Below are 18,342 nucleotides of genomic sequence, written 5' to 3' on the forward strand. Positions count from 1 at the left end.
GATGTGGTCAAAATACTCATTTGCCCAATAATTCTGCACTCCCTGTATATATATATATATATATATATATATATATATATATATATATATATATATATATATATATATATATATATATATATATATATGGTATAGAATAATAATACATAAAACATATAATAAAATACATAGAACATATTTTGCTATGTACAGAACATTGGAATGTGAAATATTTACAGTAAATACATAGTTTAAACCTTTATTAAATATGAATATTGCATAAATATCCTTTTACATGTTTTCATCTACTTAATGGCAAAAGGCTCTAATGCACTTATATATTATTATTATCATTTATTTGTATAGCGCTGCCAAATTCCATAGTGCTGGGTACAGTAATAGGGGTATACAATGACAAAAATTTGTGATAAAATACAAAACATAACAAAACTAAACAAATCTAGTACAGGAGGAAGAGGGCCCTGCTCCGGAGAGCTCACAGTCTACAGGTTTAGGGTGCAGAGACATAAGGTTGGGGTAGCTTGTTACATCGCTCGTAGTTGCAGCAGTGAGTCAGGCAGTTCATGTATTAGTTTGGTTTGGATGAGGGATGGAGAAGAGATGGTAAGCCTCTCTAAATAGGTGGGTTTTCAAGGAGCGTCTGAAGCTAGACAAGGTTAGAGATAGTCTTATAGAGCGGGGTAGAGAGTTCCAGAGGACCTGAGCAGCACATGCAAAGTCTTGGAGGCAGGAGTGGGACATAGAGATAACAGGAGTGGAGAGACGTAGGTCAGAGGTTGATCGAAGAGGACGGGATGGGGAATATTTCACGACGAGAGAGGAAATATAGTTGGGAGCTAAACTGTTTAGAGCTTTGTAAGTTAGGGTTAATACTTTAAATTGTATTCTGGAGTGTATGGGGAGCCAGTGTAGAGATTGGCAGAGCGGAGCAGCTGATGTAGATCGGCGACTTAGGTGGATGAGTCTAGCAGAAGCATTCATAATAGATTGAAGGGAGGAGAGGCAGTGTTTTCTTCTTAATTGGAAGGAGTCCACAGCTGCATTCATTACTTTTTGGAATTAAGAACTTGGCCACCAGGAGGAGGCAAAGACACCCCAGCCAAAGGCTTAAATACTCCTCCCACTCCCCTTGTCCCCCAGTCATTCTTTGCCTTTCGCCCCAGGAGGTTGGCAGAGAAGTGTCAAAATTTTTAATTTTTGTTTTTTGTCTCTTATGGAGGGTAGTACTCTTCGGCATGGGACAGGAGTTTTAAGTAGTCCTGTCAGTCTCTCAGTCAGGGCTTGGATGAAAGTTAGAGTCCAGAGATGCAGGGAGATTCTTTCTGTGAAGCCATCACAACTCATGTTAACAGCTCCTCAAGCAATCGGCGTTGTCGAACTTCGCTCCGCTGCCTGCTTTCTTCTCTTAAGTCCATGGTGGAGGCGATGCTTCTATCAGTCACACTTGAAATGTCGTGTTCCTGTTCCACAGCGTATATTCCGGTAAGATCACTTCATTTTACTTTATTTCTTAATGTACTATAATGTGAATGTTTTCCCGAGAGGCTACCACCTTGTGGGTCTATCTTATCACAAGGGTCTCAGTGAGTCTCTTTTAGTATCTTGGAGATGAGGGTTAATATCTCCTGAGGGGGGTTATTGAACAGGGGGGTTTATAATCATGTTTGTTATGTGATTGAACCTGCTTTTGTGTGATGTTTATGGGCTTGTGGTTTGGAACATTAGAGGCCTTTGGAAGTGAGCAGCCTTTTGGTTTGGTGTGCTTTTTTGGACTGTACGGTTCACCTTGTGTCGGGCGTGATTACGTTCCATTTTCCATTTCTGCATTCCCGACCGTGTGGTGAAGGAAATATTCTAGTCCGGCGGGGTCTGGTCATAGGAGGTGGTGAGTGCCCTAGCCATTGAGGGTGTCAGGTGCCATTTTTATTTTACTACTTTAGTCCATATTTATATATCCTCTACCAGTTATGGAGAATTATGATGCTGAGACTGTGCTAATTTCAGATTCAGTTACAGAGGATTCTGATACTGAGACTATTTTGATTTCAGATTCTGTGTCCGGTGACAAATCCGGACTGGCCTCATTGACACATGTCAACCAGTTTTGTTCCGTATGCCATTTTAGAGCGCCTGGTTTCTCGGGCTCGGGGAATCAAGGGACAGCTGAGCCATCCGCCTCTGGGGGTCCTGTCCTCCGAGAGTCGAGTTCCCTACCAATTCATACTTCTACACATGCGGGTAACCCAGTTTCTGATTCCTCCATGCAGGGTGGCGTGTTCCCCCCAGAGGTTGCAGCATGTTTTCGCTTCCACATAATGTTGGTGATTGTTCGTCTGCAGAGTCCAGACGTTTATTTTGAGAATGTGCTCGTACCCTATTGTCCTGGGCCTTCCGCCTTGGGGAGGGCCTCTACAGTTCGCTGAGTGTTGTGCCTTTCATTACAGGATTGCGCGCTTCGCGTATTGCTCAGACATGTTTTTCAGTTATTGAATGACCCTATCGTTACCAGATATGGGTATTTTAAGTCTGCTAATTCAAATGGTGCACCTCATAAGACATGTGGGGATGAGGTAATCTCCTGATTGTCATTCGACTGAGCTCTTTCCCAGTCTTTTTTTGGAAGATAGGGCTCCGTTTGGCTGGTCCTAAGGGTAGGTCTATGTCTTTTTTGTCGCTAACCTCCAGGTTGCCTTGTATATATATTTTTGAATTTGGCAGCTTACCAGTTAGGACCCTAAGTGCAGGCTGGTCCTGTTGGGTTCATTTGGTCTTGTGGCTTTTCAGACACGTGGCGCTGTTCTGCTCGGCTGGTACGGTAGACGTTCCGAGTGCTCAGGTTTTTATTGGTTGTCATGGTCAACTAAGCATTTGAGAGGACCTGTAGGTCTGTAAGGCAGGATGGATTATTTCAGTCCTTATAGCCTTCAGTCATAGGTGACCGGGTTAGGGGAGTTTTTCTGCTGCGTCACTCTGACATCTGATATCATCAGAACCCTGTTGCCGCATTTTGAGCGGTTTAGCCTTCAGTTTCAGGGCTCTGGATTACCTTGTGGGCCTAATCCAACAGCTTGTATCAGATTAGACTTTAGACTGTCTAGCATGAGGCGGGTTTTCAGTTTGAAACCAGTTGCAGCTTTTGGCACCTTGCAGGTGTGCGCATACACTTTTTATAGTGTATCTAGATACTGCTCTTTCTTTTGACGTGTCTTACTCTTGATGTGTACTGTCTGTTTGAATGGAGACCTTTGGGTCTCCTTCCTTTGTCCCGGGTGTGTTGGATCTCCTTTTAGGGATCTGTATTCCGGGTGATGGTTGATCCCTGTGGGGACTTTGTTTAGCTTGGGGTTTCCCAAAGCTGGGAAGGCTTAGTGCCTTTTTTTCTTCCCTGTGTCCTCTGCTGATGTGGAGGTGATGGGGAGACTAGCCCTGCTAGAGGTTTTTTTTTACCTTGAGGTATCCCTTATGTTGTACTGAGGCCTTAAGAAGTTTCTTCATAAGACTTCTAGCCTTGCTCCTTAGAGCGTTGGACTTTGGCTAGGGGTGGTTCCTTCCTTGGTCGGGGCTTTTGAGCTCTTCTCGCTATCCGGATTCTCTTGATATGCATTCATATCCCTTGTGTCTGAAGGTCATTTAGGAGTAGATTGCAATAATCAATGCGTGACAAAATGAGGGAATGAATAAGTATTTTTGTAGTTTTTTGAGTAAGGAAGGGACGAATTCTGGAAATGTTGCGTAGGTGTGAACGGCAGGATTTGGTTAGTGCTTGTATATGTGGGTTGAATGTGAGCTCTGAGTCTAGTGTGACCCCAAGACAGCAGACCTGGGGTGAGGTGTTGAGAGTAGAGTCTCCAACCATCAGAGAAATGTTAGGTGTTGGATGTCTCGAAGAGGGGGGAACTAGGAAGCAGTCAGGGCTGGACTGGGAAATCAGACCAGCCCTGGAAATTTGTATAGACCAGCCTAACCCCGCCCCTCCAACCTAGCCACGCCCTTCCAACATAGCCACGCCCCCTCCAAGCCAGCCAACTATGCTCTAGCTGGTTTTCCCTTCAACTCATATATATATATATATATATATATACACAGAGTAGTGTGAAGGGGACGCAATTGCATTAATTATAAATATTTGGAACTGTGTAATAGTATAAATAACTAAAATCTACAGGCAAGATAGCCTCACTTACATTAAAGATATAGTGGTGCAGACCCTTTAAAAAATGTAGTATGGGTTGGCCAAGAAGAAAGCCTCAGGAATGTAATCCTGAATCAAAGACAGGGAAATTCAGCACTCTTTTATTATTTGAATACAGCTCACCTCACTCTAATAAGTTGAGATAGCAAAGTATGGTTGAGGACGGCGCTTCCCCCTCCACTCCAAGAAAGGCACACACAGACTTGAAATTGTAAATAAATAGATTTTTTACTTAAGCACTAGTGAAATACATGAACCTAGTGAAAATAAATAAAGCAAAACTGAAAATAATAATAAAATTGAACCTGACCGGTCAGAGGTACATGCATAGGTCACTATTACAGCATCAGCAAAATCATTTATAGTAGACCATATACAGGGTCAAGGCCTAGATAAACCCTGTCATTAGCTCCGCTCGTAAGCATAAAAATATAGGAGCTAAGTCTATAATAGAACCGTATCAGGGTTATAAGCAAGGCCAAAAGGTTGAATATTGATATCTCTTAGCAAGTCTGAATAGAGGATATTTAAGTATGTAGGCACAGTAATATAAACAGCGTTTCAAAGTTATACCTCATAGCTCCACTACAGTCACGCTACACCCAGCTGCACACAGCACCCCTGTAGGGGGAGTAATGCTGGGCAGGTTACCAAAGGGGATCTAAGCGGACTGTAAAGTGGATCCAATGGATATGTACAGCGAATTATACATGCATGAAATATAACACATCAATAACCACTCTTGATGAAATGACATGAATGGCACTGCTACAGGCCCCACCAAAGACTGTTAAGCAAGCATGTAAAGTGTCATGCAGGTTGTTGGTTAGAGCAACAGCTGTTGTTAGTGCAAGTTCATCATGCAGTCAGATTAGTTAAATGCGGCCCAGAGCTATGCTTTGTATTTTATCACAAATTTTTGTCATTGTATACCCCTATTACTGTACCCAACACTATGGAATTTGGCAGCGCTATACAAATAAATGATAATAATAATATATAAGTGCATTAGAGCCTTTTGCCATTAAGTAGATGAAAACATGTAAAAGGATATTTATGCAATATTCATATTTAATAAAGGTTTAAACTATGTATTTACTGTAAATATTTCACATTCCAATGTTCTGTACATAGCAAAATATGTTCTATGTATTTTATTATATGTTTTATGTATTATTATTCTATACCATTTATATATATATATATATATATATATACAGGGAGTGCAGAATTATTAGGCAAATGAGTATTTTGACCACATCATCCTCTTTATGCATGTTGTCTTACTCCAAGCTGTATAGGCTCGAAAGCCTACTACCAATTAAGCATATTAGGTGATGTGCATCTCTGTAATGAGAAGGGGTGTGGTCTAATGACATCAACACCCTATATCAGGTGTGCATAATTATTAGGCAACTTCCTTTCCTTTGGCAAAATGGGTCAAGAGAAGGACTTGACAGGCTCAGAAAAGTCAAAAATAGTGAGATATCTTGCAGAGGGATGCAGCACTCTTAAAATTACAAAGCTTCTGGAGCGTGATCATCGAAAATCAAGCGTTTCATTCAAAATAGTCAACAGGGTCGCAAGAAGCGTGTGGAAAAACCAAGGCGCAAAATAACTGCCCATGAACTGAGAAAAGTCAAGCGTGCAGCTGCCAAGATGCCACTTGCCACCAGTTTGGCCATATTTCAGAGCTGCAACATCACAAGGTGTGCAATACTCAGAGACATGGCCAAGGTAAGAAAGGCTGAAAGACGACCACCACTGAACAAGACACACAAGCTGAAACGTCAAGACTGGGCCAAGAAATATCTCAAGACTGATTTTTCTAAGGTTTTATGGACTGATGAAATGAGAGTGAGTCTTGATGGGCCAGATGGATGGGCCCGTGGCTGGATTGGTAAAGGTCAGAGAGCTCCAGTCCGACTCAGACGCCAGCAAGGTGGAGGTGGAGTACTGGTTTGGGCTGGTATCATCAAAGATGAGCTTGTGGGGCCTTTTCGGGTTGAGGATGGAGTCAAGCTCAACTCCCAGTCCTACTGCCAGTTTCTGGAAGACACCTTCTTCAAGCAGTGGTACAGGAAGAAGTCTGCATCCTTCAAGAAAAACATGATTTTCATGCAGGACAATGCTCCATCACACGCGTCCAAGTACTCCACAGCGTGGCTGGCAAGAAAGGGTATAAAAGAAGAAAATCTAATGACATGGCCTCCTTGTTCACCTGATCTGAACCCCATTGAGAACCTGTGGTCCATCATCAAATGTGAGATTTACAAGGAGGGAAAACAGTACACCTCTCTGAACAGTGTCTGGGAGGCTGTGGTTGCTGCTGCACGCAATGTTGATGGTGAACAGATCAAAACACTGACAGAATCCATGGATAACAGGCTTTTGAGTGTCCTTGCAAAGAAAGGTGGCTATATTGGTCACTGATTTGTTTTTGTTTTGTTTTTGAATGTCAGAAATGTATATTTGCGAATGTTGAGATGTTATATTGGTTTCACTGGTAAAAATAAATAATTGAAATGGGTATATATTTGTTTTTTGTTAAGTTGCCTAATAATTATGCACAGTAATAGTCACCTGCACACACAGATATCCCCCTAAAATAGCTATAACTAAAAACAAACTAAAAACTACTTCCAAAACTATTCAGCTTTGATATTAATGAGTTTTTTGGGTTCATTGAGAACATGGTTGTTGTTCAATAATAAAATTAATCCTCAAAAATACAACTTGCCTAATAATTCTGCACTCCCTGTATATATACTGTGTATATATATATATATATATATATATATATATATATATATATATATATGTATATGTATGTATATATATATATATATATATATATATATAAATAATAAAAAGTAAAAATATTTTGAGTTAAGCAGGCAGTTTATACACAAATGAAATACTTGCAGACACACAACATACACATGCATACATTCAGACACACTATATACACTTGCATACAGACGCAGACACAAACATACACATACAAACCGACACACACCATATATTTGATTGCTGTATTATATTTAGTAATATTTTAGTGCTCTAAACTATTTGCTTAGCAAGAAAATACAGTATATTCATCTTAGTAATACTCTCAGTAAGTGCAGTGATACACAAGTATCAACTACAATATGTGATCTACATTACATATTGCATGCATCCTACTGTGTATTATAAGAGAACTACAGCTAGAGTGTGATGTGGTAAGAAAAAGTAATTAGCTGACTACAATTCCCAACATCCTGTGTCAGGTCATGTGTCATGCACCAGCCAATAAACAGAGGTGAGCAAGTTATTTTTTATTTTTTCCCCATTTTGCTCAGCAGTGACTGCACTATGACTGACACAGACACTTGTTGTTTTGTCTTTTTTACATTAATTATTCCAGCCTGAAAAGAAAAACATTTTACACAGATAAGATTTCATATAACTGAGGAGATAGTAGCTATACTAACTCCCTGGGTGTGAGAATAGGAACTTAGAACTGACACTCACACACTGTGCTTGCTGCAACTGCCATATGATATCACGTCAGGTCAGCACACACTAGTTCAGTACAGACTACAGTACTAGTAAGTAAACTGAACATGTTGTTCATGTTCTGTTGTTCACGCAGACAGTCAGACACACATCATCATTCATTCATATCACATTGTTGACTGACTGTCCATATCATGTTCACAAACTTCACATCATTCATTCCCAATCACATTTAATTATTAAAAAAATATACTAGTAGTAGTACTAGTAGTACATACGGTTGAGGTTGACGATCGATTCCAGAGACTTCACTTTGAACTGTCTGTGTCTGTGTGTGTCCACTCAGACTAACTCTCCACGCACTGTCTAGTGTCTGGCACTGTCCCTGCCCGTGACCCGCCGTCAGACTCAGTCTAGTCCCTGCTTCCGCATGTCACCCCACGTGGCCTGCTGCAAGTAAGTTTACTCCTCAAGTCGGCTCGCTGACGCATGCGCAGGCGCTCCCGGACCCAGGGCACGTGTGAGAAGAAGTTAAACAGTAGACACACTCTACTCACTCAGTGTCAACAGTGACGTCACTCACGTAAGCCGACCAGCCCGCCCCACCTGACCTGACCCGGCCCGCCGCTGCCCTGCGCCGCATCATCTGTGATCTGATCCTGACTCAGACTGGTCACTGGAGACTGTGTGACCCACTGACCTGCTGTCTGCTGACCTCCTTCCCTGGCCCAGTGGCCAGCCCAGTGGTGGCCCGTCCGACTCTGGCCGGCCCCCGCGCCGCCTCACTGACACTGTGAGAGATGAGAGTGACAGACAGACTGAGCCTGTGACTGTGAGTGACAGTTACAGTTACAGACACAGACTCAGTCAGTCACTGTCTCTGAGTCACTCTGAGCTCCCTCAATATTTGGCAAATGGCAATGAAGAAAAATTGAAGATTATAAATAGAATGAATGGGCCATGGCTACTTGCGGTAATTAGTTAGCGCCAGCGGTTGGTATGGTAACGGTTGGGTTAATTTACTATTATTTAGTAAGTAAGTAAGTGTAAGATCAGAATTCAGAAAAATAAATGACATGTCAGACAGTGTAAACTATTCATTATTACCGGCAACCATTTGCAACGCAATTATACGCAAGCAAAAATATAATCACAATGCAGATTAATATATAGCAGCAGCAGCCAGCCAGCCTGAGCAGCTGAGCCCAGCCCAGCTGAGCTGCAGGCAGGCGGCCCACTGGGATTTTTCCCGGTATCCCGGCTGCCCAATCCGGCCCTGGAAGCAGCTCAGTTTTGGACAGATTGAGTTGGAGGTAGTGTGAAGACATCCAAGAGTAAATTGCTGAGAGGCAGTTGGAAATCTGTTTGAGTAAAGAGGGAGAGATATCAGGAGAGGAAAGAAAGATTTTGGTATCATCAGAATATAAGTGGTACTGGAATCCAAAGGAGGCTATAAGTTTTCCAAGGAAGGATGTATAGAGAGAGAAAAGCAAGGGGCCCAAGACAGAGCCTTGCGGTACTCCAACTGAGAGAGGCATAGGATCACAAGATATGTTGTTAAAGGAAACTGAAAAAGAGCGGTTTGAGAGCTATGAGGCAAACCAGTAGAGGGCTGTGTCTTGGATGCCAAATGAATGTAGTATTTTTAGGAGGAGAGGATGGTCGACTGTGTCAAAAGCAGCACATAGGTCAAGAAGAATTAGTAAGGAGTAGTGGCCTTTTGCTTTAGCTGATAACAGGTCATTTGTTACTTTAGCAAGAGCACTTTCTGTTGAGTGTTTAGGGTGGAAACCAGATTGTAGTGGATCAAGTAAGGAGTTAGTTGTGAGAAATTGAGTTAGCTGATTATAGACTAGTCGTTCCAATAATTTTGAAGCAAAGGGAAGTAAGGAGACCGGTCCATAGTTAGAAGGCGTGGAGGGGTCAAGCGAGGACTTTTTTTAGGACCGCATGCTTGAATGTATCCGGAAATGTGCCAGCAGTGAGAGATTGTTTAAAGAGAAGTCATGAGGGAAGAAGTCATGAAGGATATAAAGACATATATATATATATATATATATATATATATATATATATATATATATATATATATATATACAGTGTGTGTGTATAGAGAGAGAGAGAGAGAGAGAGAGAGAGAGAGAGAGAGAGAGAACTCCACACAGTCAAGTTGTTAATGTTAGTAAAGTAACGTCCCGTATCAATATGTTGAAGGCTAGGTTAAGACACTATGCACACAGCACTTTTGTAAAATTCAATAGAACAATTTTATTCAATACATAGTTAAAAGTCCAAACAGAAAACGAGCTCAAACTCTCTCACTCACAGACAGTTGAAAGACAAGGGTAGCGGTGACGTCATCTGACGTGTTTCACGCTGGTTGGCGCTAACTGAGAAAGTCACCGCTACCCTTGTCTTTCAACTGTCTGTGAGTGAGAGAGCTTGAGCTCGTTTTCTGTTTGGACTTTTAACTATGTATTGAATAAAATTGTTCTATTGAATTTTACAAAAGTGCTGTGTGCATAGTGTCTTAACCTAGCCTTCAACATATTGATACGGGACGTTACTTTACTAACATTAACAACTTGACTGTGTGGAGTCCTTCCTCTTTTCTATATTTATACGTAGCGGACAGCCGGAACAGGTGTTCTTCACATCGAGTGATGGATCCCCGGATGTGCAGCCCGCTTTCAACGCTGTATGGACAACAGCGTCTAGGCTCTCCAGTTAAGTACTGTTGTTGCCGTATTTCACCTTTAACACTTGTATTACTATATATATATATATATATATATATATATATATATATATATATATATATACACTGTATATATATATATACATACATATCTATATTTAGACATGTATATGTATGTATCTCAATGTTAAAGCCCTTTGCCTGCTTTTTTTTCTAACATCCAAGATCTCATATCTTTGAGCCCTTATAACTTTTGTTTGCAATATTTTTTTGCGAATAATATTTGTAAGACAGTGTTAATATGGGTGTATATGTACTTTGCAATGTATTTTTTATGTGTTTTGTGCAACTTTTTAATTTTAGAAAACAGTTAACCACAGCTCTGAGATTGCAGTAAGGATTCTCGCGTAAATCAAGATTGCCCTAGCAAAATTGCGATTTTGCTCAACTTGTCATACCAGCATAATGGAAAGGGGGCACAAATGCTCCCAAATACCCTCAAGGATTATTTTGTGCACCACTTGTATTCAAGCCTATAGTCTATAAGTAGCAATATGTAACAAAGGATATAATTCAATGTTGTGAATATCCTTTATGGAACATATTGCTACTTACAAGTTATATACTTTGTTACACATCCTTTGAATTATATTCTTTGCTACATATTGCTACTTACTGACTATATCCTTTATCCTTCATTACATATTGTTACAAATTGTTACACAGTGTTTGTTGTACACTATTAAATTTTGTAATATTTGTATTGTTTCTTTTTTGGGTACTTTCCCTCAGAAAGTGTTTATTATTTAAAGGGATAGGAAAGTCAAAATTAAACTTGCATGATTCCGATAGAGCATGTAATTTTAATACACTTTTAAGTTCACGTCTCTTTTCAAATGTACTTTGTTCTATTGGTATCCCTTGTTGAAAAAGAATACTCACATTTCCTACACTAGTCGGAGCTGCTGCTAATTGGTGCCTGCACACATTTGTCTTTTGTGATTGGCTGACTAGGTGTGTTCATCTTGCTACCAGTAGTGCAATGTTGTTCCTTCAGCAAAGGATTACAAGAGAATGAAGCAAATTTGATAATGGAAGTAAATTGGAAAGTTGATTGAAATGGTATGCTCTATCCAAATCATGAAACAACATTTTGGGGTTTCCTGTCCCTTTAAGCTATTGCATGCTTTTACTGAGCATAATGTGGTGATGCATATGAACTGTGAATACAAGCAATGCCCCTGTAATTATTTTTTAATTTACTTCTCCACTATCCAGAGAACCCAGTTTTTCAAGTTATTGCATTGGACAAAGATTTAGAGGACACTCCAAATTCTGAAGTGACCTATTCTGTGGTTTCCCAAATACCCTCACTTCCTGATGTCTCATTTACTGTTGATTCCAAGAGTGGACTGATCCGTGGAAATGGTTGTCTGAAATATGAGGTATGATCTTTGTATTTATAAAAAAATGTACTATTTGAGATAAATGAGTTCAGTTTGGGTAATATCTGTTATTCACCAGCTTCTGAAATTCTGCTAAGTGTGAGGCCTAGGATCTAAATTGCTTTGAGTTAGTGTGATTTGCATAATTCAGTTATTAACTAAAAACATATATTGTGAATTTGACTTAAGATTATGTTATAAATATTGTGTTTGTAGTTTGCAGAAATTACAAATGAGGGCCTAACATAACACACTTATGAAGGTGAAAAACATATTATTTTATATCATTTATAGAGGGTGTTATACAATGGACAAACTGATTACATTACAAAATAGGCAACAAAATAAAAGCTTCTATTAAAGGGACAGTCAACACCAAAATTGTTATAGTTTAAAAAGATAGATAACGCCTTTACTACCCATTGCCCAGCTTTGCACAACAACATTTTTATATTCATATACTTTATAACATTTAAACCTCTAAATCTCGGCCTGTTTCTAAGCCACTACAGACAGCCTCTTAATTACATGTTTTTTTATTTGCTTTTCACAATAGGAGACTGCTAGTGCATGTGAGCCATATAGATAACATGCTCACGCCCGTGAAGTTGTGCACAACACAGCACTAATTGGCTAAAATGCAAGTCAATAGATAATAAATAAAAAGTCATGTGATCGGGGGACTGTCAAAATAGGCTTAGATACAAGGTAATCAAAGAGGTAAAAAGTATATTAATATAACCATGTTGGCTGTGCATAAATGGGGAATGTGTAACAAAGGGATTATCTATCTTTTTAAACAGTAAAAATTTTGGAGTTGACTGTCCCTTTACTGCTAGTTTTCTGTAGTAATTACCTAGCTAAATATTTTAACCATCTAAAGGGACTTGGATATCAAAATTGGGCTTCCATGGCTCAGACAGAGCATGCAATTTTAAGAAACATTTAAAGGGACAGTCTACCATAGAACTGTTATTGTTTTAAAAAATAGATAATCCCTTTATTACCCATTCCCCAGTTTTGCATAACCAACACAGTTATATTAATATAATTTTTACCTCTGTGATTACCTTGTATCTAGGAACCTTCTTCCAGCCCCCTGATCACATGACTGTGACTGTTTATTATCTATTGTCTTAAGTTTAGCATTGTTTTGTGCTAAATGTTAAATAACCCCCTGTGCCTGAACACAGTGTTATCTATATGACCCACATGTACTTTCTGTCTCTTTGTGTTGAAAAGAGATTTAAAAAGCATGTGATAAGAGGCAGCCCTCAAAGGCTTAGAAATGAGCATATGAGCCTACCTATGTTTAGTTTAAACTAAGAATACCAAGAGAAAAAAGCAAATTTGATGATAAAAGTAAATTGGAAAGTTGATTAAAATTAAAAGTCCTATCTGAATAATGAAAGTTTAATTTATACTAGACTGTCCCTTTAAATTTGCTTTGTTTTCTTGGTATCCTTTGTTGAAAAGCCTACCTAGGTAGGCTCAGGAGCAGCAATACATTCCTTAGAGCTAGCTGCTGATTGTTAGCTGCACACATATACATCTAGTCATTGGCTCAATAGATGTTTTTAGCTAGCTCCCAGTATTGATTTGCTGCTCTGGAGTTATTTTTGCAGAGGATAAACACATACGGTTGATCACAGATTTACTTTTTTTTTGGTAGATAACAATTACTGAACTTCAGCGGTATTGTTAGTGTGTTTTTCCAGAGATCACAACCCCAAAATGCTTTTGCTGTTAATACCCCATAAGCTCAAAATAGCCTTTGTATCTGTTTTTTTTTTCCTAATGTCATCCAATATGGTGGCAGGTAATGTCACTGTGTATTCTCCAGGCACAAAACCAATGTTACATTTGATAACTTTTGAGGTTCTCGATAATAAGTCAAGAAGTGTTGTCAAGGGATTAAATTCAATAACTTAAAAATGGCCGTGTAAATATGTCATTAAATATTGAGAATTTAGTTTGTAATCAGAAAAGAACAGGGCTGGCACATTTAAAGGGACACAGAACACTTTTTTTTTTTCTTTTGTGATTCAGATAGAGCTTGCAATTTTAAACAACTTTCTAATTTAGTCATATTATCAATTTTTCTTCATTCTCTTGCTATCTTTATTTGAAAAAGAAGGCACCTACGGGTTTTTTTGGTTTAGAACTCTGGACAGCACTTTTTTTTTATTGGTGGATGAATTTATCCACCAATCAGCAAGAACAAACCAGGTTGTTCACCAAAAATGGGCCGGCATCTAAACTTACATTCTTGCATTTCAAATAAAGATACCAAGAGAATGAATACAATTTGATAATAGGAGTAAATTAGAAAGTTGCTTAAAATGTCATGCTCTATCTGAATCCCACACACAAAAAAATTGGGTTCAGTGTCCCTTTAAGTATAGGGACATTTTTCACTGAAACAATAATGAAAAAAGTGCTGCTTATTAAAAGGAAATGGCTGAGTGTGATTGTATCAACATAAAAACCAGCCCATTGACAGCTGTTAAGATACTGATAATTAGCAAACAGATTTAGATCAACCCCATAGTTATATGTAAGCAAAAGTGCTGTAATAAAATACAGCAGAGTATTGTCTTTTAGCTCTTTAATGTCCCTTTAAATAAGGTACAAAATATAATTAGCAGACTTGATTTGCTTTTTAAGCTTTAGTAGCATAATAAAGTTAAATCTTGCTTGCTGCAATCCCCCAGAGACACTAAATTGCATACCATGCACTTGAAGGGACAGTCAACACTAAAATTGTTATTGTTTAAAAAGATAGATAACGCCTTTATTACCCATTCCCCAGCTTTGCACAACTAACATTGTTATATTAATAAACTTTATAACATTTACACCTCTAAGTTCCTGCCTATTTCCAAGCCTCTTATCACATGCTTTTTAATAGCTTTTCACAACAGGAGACGGCTAGTTCATGTGAGCCATATAGATAACATTGTGCTCAGCCCGTGGACAACACAGCACTAATTGGCTTAAATGCAAGTCACTAGATAAAGTCATGTGATCAGGGGGCCATCTGTGCAAAACTGGGGAATGGGTAATACTAATAAAGGGATTATCTATCTTTATAAACAATACAATTTTTTGCGTTCACTTTCCCTTTAAAGGGGTATGAAAACCAAAAATCTCCTTTTGTGAATCTGACAGAACATAATTTTTAAAAACTTTTCAGTTTACTTCTATTATCACATTTGCTTTGTTTCCTTGTTATTCTTTGTTGAAGAGATACCTAAGTAGGTGCCTGGAGCACTACATGACAGGAAATAGTGCTGCTGTCTAGTGCCCTTGCATATGGATAGTATTCTTGTAATATTGCTGCCATATAGTGCTCCAGACACGTGCACACTCCTGAGCTTACGTCCCTGCTTTTTAACAAAAGATACCAAGAGAAATAATAAAATTGGGTAATAGAAGTAAATTAGAAAGTTGTTAAAAATTCCATGCTCTTTCTGAATCGTGCAAGAAAAAAATTGGGTTTCATATCCCTTTAAAGGACCACTAACTATAGTATGCATAATAAACAAATGCATGATAACAAGACAATGCAATAGCCCTTAGTCTGAATTTAAAATGATTAGTAGATTTTTTTCTGACACATTTCAAATTTATGTCTATTTCCACTCCCACTGCATCATGTGACAGCTATCAGCCAATCACAAATGCATGTACATATATTCTGTGAATTCTTGCACATGCTCAGTAGGAGCTGGTGACTCAAAACATGCAAATATAAAAAGACTGTGCTCATAGAAGTAAATTGGAAAGTTGTTTAAATGTCATGCTCTATCTGAATCATAAAAGTTTAATTTTGACTTGAGTGTCCCTTTAAAGGGCCACTAAAGTAAAAATTAAAGCTTCATGATTCAGATAAAGCATGCACTTTAAAAAAAAAAAAATCCAAAATATCTTTATTGTCAAAACGTGTACATTCTTTTTATGTGCACAACGCCTGCTGAGCATTATAGAAAAGTGCACAGTATATACATATATGAATTTTGTGATTGGCTGATGGCTGTCACATGATACTGGGGAATGGAAAATTGGATTCACTTTGAAATTTGCCAGAAAATATTCTACTGCTCATTTCAAATTAAAAGTGCTATTGTGTATTTGTCAGTTATCCAATTCTTAGTGATCCTTTAAAACAGGATAATCACAATCAAATGTGTATGTGATGGCTTTTATTCCTCAGTAGTGCATGTGCAACATATGCAGATATTCTATGTGTGCATGTGAACTTCAACACGTTTCCCAAATAAAATTAAAGTTTAGGGTAATGTTCTTATATAACTTTGTAGAACAACTGTAAATGCATAATGCTATGCAAGAAGTAAGTTATATCTAGTTTGTTTGCAGATCAAGTCATTTACTCACTTTATTCAGGTCTCTTACACAGATACCATGTGTTCTGCTTTTAACAATTACAGAATCATCTGAACTTCTCCGATATCCCAAAACAATTTTATGTTGCAAATTAATACAAATATTAAATCATATGGTGGTAGTTTTAGTTGTTTTGCAAAAATGAAACATCATTAAACACTAAATAAAATGATATTCATTGCATACATTTTGAAGAAATAAGTGTGAAGTTATACGGCTAGATTTAGAGTTTTGTCGGTAACGACCCGCGTAGCTAACGCTGGCTTTTTTTCCCCCGCACCTTTTAAATACCGCTGGTATTTAGAGTTCACAGAATGGCTGCGTTTTCAGTGCGTTAGGCTCCAAAAAGGGAGCGTAGAGCATAATTTACCGCCACTGCAACTCTCAATACCAGCGGTGCTTACGGACGCGGCCAGCTTAAAAAACGTGCTCGTGCACGATTCCCCCATAGAAAACAATGGAGCATTTTGAGCTGAAAAAAAACCTAACACCTGCAAAAAAGCAGCGTTCAGCTCTTAACGCAGCCCCATTGTTTCCTATGGGGAAACAGTTTCTATGTCTGCACCTAACACCCTAACATGTACCCCGAGTCTAAACACCCCTAACCTTACACTTATTAACCCCTAATCTGCCACCCCCGCTATCGCTGACCCCTGCATATTATTATTAACCCCTAATCTGCCCCCACAACGTAGCCTCCACCTACCTACAATTATTAACCCCTAATCTGCCGACCGCTACTCTAATAAATGTATTAACCCCTAATCCGCCTCACTCCCGCCTCAATAACCCTATAATAAATAGTATTAACCCCTAATCTGCCCTCCCTAACATCGCCGACACCTAACTTCAAGTATTAACCCCTAATCTGCCGACCGGACCTCACCGCTACTCTAATAAATGTATTAACCCCTAAAGCTAAGTCTAACCCTAACCCTAACACCCCCCTAAATTAAATATAATTTAAATCTAACGAAATAAATTATTTCTTAAATAAATTAATCCTATTTAAAGCTAAATACTTACCTGTAAAATAAACCCTAATATAGCTACAATATAAATAATAATTATATTGTAGCTATTTAAGGATTAATATTTATTTTACAGGCAACTTTGTAATTATTTTAACCAGGTACAATAGCTATTAAATAGTTAATAACTATTTAATGGCTACCTAGTTAAAATAATTACAAAATTACCTGTAAAATAAATCCTAACCTAAGTTACAATTAAACCTAACACTACACTATCAATAAATTAATTAAATAAAATACCTACAATTATCTACAATTAAACCTAACACTACACTATCAATAAATTAATTAAATACAATACCTACAAATAAATACAATTAAATAAACTAACTAAAGTACAAAAAATAAAAAAGAACTAAGTTACAAAAAATAAAAAAATATTTACAAACATTAGAAAAATATTACAACAATTTTAAACTAATTACACCTACTCTAAGCCCCCTAATAAAATAACAAAGACCCCCAAAATAAAAAAATGCCCTACCCTATTCGAAAATTAAAATAGAAAAGCTCTTTTACCTTACCAGCCCTTAAAAGGGCCCTTTGCGGGGCATGCCCCAAAGAATTCAGCTCTTTTGCCTGTAAAAAAACCCATATAATACCCCCCCAACATTACAACCCACCACCCACATACCCCTAATCTAACCCAAACCCCCCTTAAATAAACCTAACACTAAGCCCCTGAAGATCTCCCTACCTTGTCTTCACCACACCGGGTCCCGATCGGTCCAGAAGAGCCTCCGAAGTGTTCATCCAAGCCTAAGCGGGGGCTGAAGAGTGACGTCCATCCTCCGGCTGAAGTCTTGATCCAAGCGGCGGCTAAAGAATTCCATCTTCGGGCAGAAGTCTTCATCCTATCCGGGCAGAAGAGTCGATCCAGACCGGCAAACATCTTCATCCAAGCCGCATCTTCTATGTTCTTCCATCCGATGACAAACGGCTCCATCTTGAAGACCTCCGGCGCGGATCCATCCTCTTCTTCCGACGACTAGACGACGAATGAAGGTTCCTTTAAGGGACGTCATCCAAGATGGCGTCCCTCGAATTCCGATTGACTGATAGGAT

General features: G+C 38.6%; 1 protein-coding gene and 1 long non-coding RNA gene across 2 annotated transcripts in view; one reads left to right on the forward strand and one right to left on the reverse strand.

Moving 5' to 3' along the window:
- CDH26 (cadherin 26) overlaps positions 1–18,342 on the forward strand; it is a 238,884-nt gene that overhangs the window by 129,036 nt on the left and 91,506 nt on the right. Inside the window, exon 6 of the mRNA XM_053705610.1 lies at positions 11,670–11,836. Coding sequence (XP_053561585.1) covers positions 11,670–11,836 — 167 coding nt within the window. The remainder of the gene's footprint in view (positions 1–11,669; positions 11,837–18,342) is intronic.
- Positions 1–18,342, reverse strand: part of LOC128652738 (uncharacterized) — a 56,648-nt gene that overhangs the window by 17,076 nt on the left and 21,230 nt on the right. The window lies entirely within an intron of this gene.

This window comes from Bombina bombina, chromosome 1 (assembly GCF_027579735.1).
Source record: "Bombina bombina isolate aBomBom1 chromosome 1, aBomBom1.pri, whole genome shotgun sequence".
NCBI lineage: Eukaryota > Metazoa > Chordata > Amphibia > Anura > Bombinatoridae > Bombina > Bombina bombina.